A 4,528-nucleotide genomic window follows, 5' to 3' on the forward strand; every position below is an offset into this window, starting at 1 on the left:
CTCTACAGGCCAGGCTCCAGGTGCACGTGCAGGCAGGAACACTCACGCCCTCACACGTGGGTGTCCCAGAAGGAGGGGGCATTTCTACTCCCCACCTTAGTTACCCTGCCCCTTCACAGCTGACTAAGCCACCAACATCCAGTCAGGGCCTCACCCTATTCCTGGCCTGAAGGCCAGCTCCCCATCCTGAAAAACCTGTCTGGGGGCCTCCCCTGAGGCTATAGGGCCCAGGGGGCAGGTTGGACAGGATTCCCCTCTAGCCCCTCCCACCCCCAGGACAAAATCAGACACCCCCAGGGCAGGGCCTCACTTGTCTCAGGAAGCCAGCCTGCCAGCACCCGCCCGAGCTCCAGCCCAGCTATGGCATCCCCGCTGCCTGTCCGGACCTTGTCCTTGATTCTGATACTGCTGGCTGTCCTGGCCCCTGGGGCTGCAGGTCTCTGCCACCTCTGGCTGGGGTGGGGAGGATCTGGGATCAGGGGGTGGGTAGCCGGGACAGGAGGCACTGTGCCTCCAAGGTTCTCAAAGAGGAGCGGGTCTAGCCAGTTGGGGGTGGGGGACTGATGATGGCAGTGAGCAGGCATCAGTCCCTGGGCCCAGGGCACATCCAGGTCCCCTTCCAGACCCAGGAGGCAGGGAGGTGTGGCGAAGGGTCCAAGGCTTTGGATAGGGATGGCACTGGGCACTGCCGCTCCTGGCATCCAGGGTCTGGAGGCTTGGTGGAGAATCCAGCTTCTGCAGCCCAAGCCTGCCACCTGGTGGTCAGATGGGCAAAGACCTGTATTCTGCAAACCGACTGCAGAGTAGAAGGGACTTTTCATCCTTAGAAAGGGCCCCCCAGGGCTTGGGGCAGATTCAACGGGGGGACGAGGAATAATCCTCCCCTGAACTCCCTCCTGGCCCTCCAGGCAACTTCAACATCTCAAGCCTCTCTGGTCTGCTGTCCCCGGCGCTGACAGAGAGCCTGCTAGTTGCCTTGCCCCCTTGTCACCTCACAGGAGGCAACGCCACACTGATGGTCCGGAGAGCAAATGACAGCAAAGGTCTGCTACCCACTCCCAGGCATCCCCAAGTCCCCAGAGACCCCTCCCCAAGACATCCCGCATCTCTTCTCCAGCTCATGCCTTCCTATCGACCCCCCTCTCAGGCCATCCACACTCAGGCCATCCACACAGTCTTTAGAGTGTGGATGGCCTGAGAGGGGGGTCGACGCCTTGGGGCGTCCAGAAACTCGACCCTGCCTTTCACCCCCAATTTTCTTCCCAGTGGTGAAATCTAGCTTTGTGGTGCCTCCATGCCGCGGACGCAGGGAGCTGGTGAGCGTGGTGGACAGTGGGGCTGGTTTCACTGTCACCAGGCTAAGTGCATACCAGGTGACAAACCTCGTGCCAGGAACCAAATACTAGTAAGTACCAGATCCAGGCCTGGGGTACATGGGAGAGGCTCCTGGGAGAGAAGCTGGGTCCTGACTTTGGTGGTGATGGTGGTGGGATGTGGTCAGCATGGGGGAGAGAACTGGGGGCACAGCTAATGGGGTCAAGAATGAGCCTTTCTTGGGGAGGTGTGGCTGTGAAGGGGGAGGCCTGGGCTATGTCTTTCCCCAAGTCCCAGATACTCACTGTGGATTCTCTCCTCTCTCCCAAACCTCATGACAAAAGCATTTCCTACCTAGTGATCAAGGGGGCATCCACTGAGTCCAGTAGAGAGATCCCGATGTCCACGCTTCCTCGTAAGTAACATCTCAGGCCCCAAAGACTTCCCCGGTCCCTGCGCCCCATCCCAGGGCCCCCTCCCCGTGCTCCCTTAGCTTCTTTGCTCACCTCCATCCTCACTCTGAGCTCTTGGCCATTTTAAGTGGCTGTTGACTCACCTGTCTGCACTGCTAAACTTTGTGGGTAGTGATTGTGTCTGACTAATTTCTGTATCCTCAGTGCCTGACAGAGGAGATGCTTCATAAATGTTTATTTGACGGATGTCTGGATCCCTCTGATGATTAGTTGGTTTGTTGGATAAATGAATGGATGAAGGGATGGCTGATTGGATGAATGGATGAGGGGCTAGGCTGAGAGCCTCAGGTGGGATGGGGGCCCCTCCTGCCCACAAAGGCCTCCCCGCTCTCTCTTCTAACAGGAAGGAAGGCGGAATCAATTGGGCTGGGAATGGCCCGGACAGGGGGCATGGTGGTCATCACCGTGCTGCTCTCTGTCGCCATGTTCCTGCTGGTGCTGGGCTTCATCATCGCCCTGGCACTGGGCGCCCGGAAGTGAGGAGGGCTGCCCTGGGCAGTGGGCTCTTCCAGGAAATCCAAGGCACCGTCCATTTCCCCAGCCTAGGGCTCTGCTGTTGCTCCTGCCTCCTCTCCTGAAAAGACTGCCTGCCCCCAGGCCACGGTCACCAGGCTCTGGCTCCTTCAGTGTCTTCACGTCCCCCTCAACCCAGCCCCTGCCCCCATTCCACTACAGCCCTTTCTTCCCTCTGTCCCTCCCCTTGCCCTCTAAGGCCTCACTTTGGCCCAGAACTCATTTTTCCCCTACCCCACTCCTGTCAGAATTGGTTTTCCTCCCATTTTGCCTCTTTAACCATCCCCCTCAACAAGAATTCACCCCGGTGAACTTCGTCCCTACAATAAAGTCTGATGCCGAGTTGCTGTGTGTTTCTCTTCCGTGGGCTCCACGTTGAGGTGAACTTAGAGAATCTATGTCCAGGCTACAGAGGCTTCCAGTACCCTCTCTGCCCCAGAACCCCAGGGTTGCTTTTCTCGGGAGGTAGGAAGGGGCCGCACAAGGTAAGAATCCAGGACTCAGAGTTCCCAGACCCACTCGTGGGTGGTGGGTTTTGCACCCTCTACAGCAGGCCACCCAACCAGGGGCTGGAGGGGAGGGGATGGTGGTGAGGCCGAGGCTGGTACAGCACATGGGGCCCGAGGCCTGAGGGCCTTTGTTGTGGCATGGGGGCTGGCAGAGCAAGGGGCAGTGCTGGGGGAAAGATAGGCTCTGACCAGGAAAAGACAGAGGGCCACCAAGGTGAGACACAAGGAGATGGCGCGGGGGGCTCTCAGAGGAGACAGCAGAGGTGGAAGAACCCTGGGCCAGGGGGACAAGAGTGCTGCAGTGGGATAACTGAGGGAAAAGAGTACGAGTGGTCACCCTCGTTCACTTGTGTCCTCTCCAATATATACTCCTTCTAAGGATCCGTGATCTTTGCCTTGCTCTTAGGGAAAAGACCAAAATCTTTGAGGTGACCTTCAAGGCCAGCCCTGGGTCTCTCCCCTAAGTGTCCCTCAGCTCTCACCATATTCCTTCTAATGTCCCGTGTTCCCTCTTGCCTCGGGGCCTTTGCACAGACCATTCCTTAAGCCCAGCCTACTCTTATGACTGCCCCTGCCCCTACTCCACTCTGCATAGCTAACCCAGCATCTCCAGGGAAGACTTCTCGGCCTCCATCCCCCAATTAGGCTGGGTTCTCCTATCCTGTCTTCCACAGCATTACTGTTATTTAGTATTATGTTTATGTGATTATTCAATTGCCTTCCCAACCAGACTGATCCCTGAGAGCAGCCACTTTGCTCCACAGAACCTACAGTACCTTTGCAGTACCTGGGACACAGTAGATAATCAATAAATGTTATTGAATAAGTGAACGAACCAATTAATAAGCCCCTGAAGAGAAAGAGGAGGCTAGGAAAGGGCCAAAAATTCTGCAAAAACAATAAAAAATGACACAGAGTTAGAAGATGTTAGAACAGTGGTCTTAATGACCCCTTTCTAGAGTAACCCAGGAGCTCGGAAGAGGGAGGCAATGGAAGAGAAAAACAGTATGTATTCATTCCATGACACTGAGCATTTATTATGTGCCAGGTGCTACCAGAGGTGCCAGGTCTAAACTGTGAAAAGACATTGTTCCTCCTTCATGGAATCTATATGGAATTTAGTGGAAGAGACAGACTCCTCAAACTGTGAACAAGTAAATGAATTAAGTAAAACTGTGACCAGTGCTATGATAAGATGAGAGGAGGTGAACACTGGGAACCTCCTTAGTTTAGGTGGACCTTCTGAGCTGAGGCCTGGAGTCAGGAGAGCGGGTCGGGGAGAGGGGAGAGCGTGCCTTTTACAGAATGGTTCAGGCCATGCTTCCCACCCTAACTGCAACAGCCAAGGGAGATTTGGTGCCCAGACTTCTTGTGTCGTGGGAAGAGCATGAGATTGGGAGCCCAAAGGTGCTGTACATCAGAATCACTTAGGGGGCTTATAAAAATCCCAGCACCCAGGCCCCCCACACACCAGAGCCAATGAGCTGGGGGTGGGAACCAGGTATTACTATTTGTTGAAGATCCCCAGGGGATTCTAATGTGTAGCAAAGTTTGCAAATTACTGATAAAAACACTTTTTTAAATTGTGGTAAAATAAGCTATTTTAACCCCTATAACAATAACTAAAAATTACATGTTAGTTTTTAATAGCATGAAATTTATCATTTTAACCATTTTAAGTGTATAACTCAATGGCATTAAGTACATTCACATTGTTGT

General features: G+C 54.4%; 1 protein-coding gene across 1 annotated transcript; it reads left to right on the top strand.

Annotated features, from left to right (window-relative positions):
- Window positions 1-310: 310 nt before the first annotated feature.
- Window positions 311-2,635, top strand: UPK2 (uroplakin 2). The gene is made up of 5 exons (XM_010981362.3): window positions 311-436; window positions 909-1,043; window positions 1,267-1,405; window positions 1,659-1,729; window positions 2,131-2,635. Exons 1-5 carry the CDS (start codon window positions 361-363, stop codon window positions 2,265-2,267), a joined length of 558 nt encoding a protein of 185 aa, XP_010979664.1. The 5' UTR covers window positions 311-360; the 3' UTR covers window positions 2,268-2,635.
- Window positions 2,636-4,528: the final 1,893 nt, after the last annotated feature.

Source organism: Camelus dromedarius, chromosome 34 (genome assembly GCF_036321535.1).
Source record: "Camelus dromedarius isolate mCamDro1 chromosome 34, mCamDro1.pat, whole genome shotgun sequence".
NCBI classification, from domain to species: Eukaryota; Metazoa; Chordata; class Mammalia; order Artiodactyla; family Camelidae; genus Camelus; species Camelus dromedarius.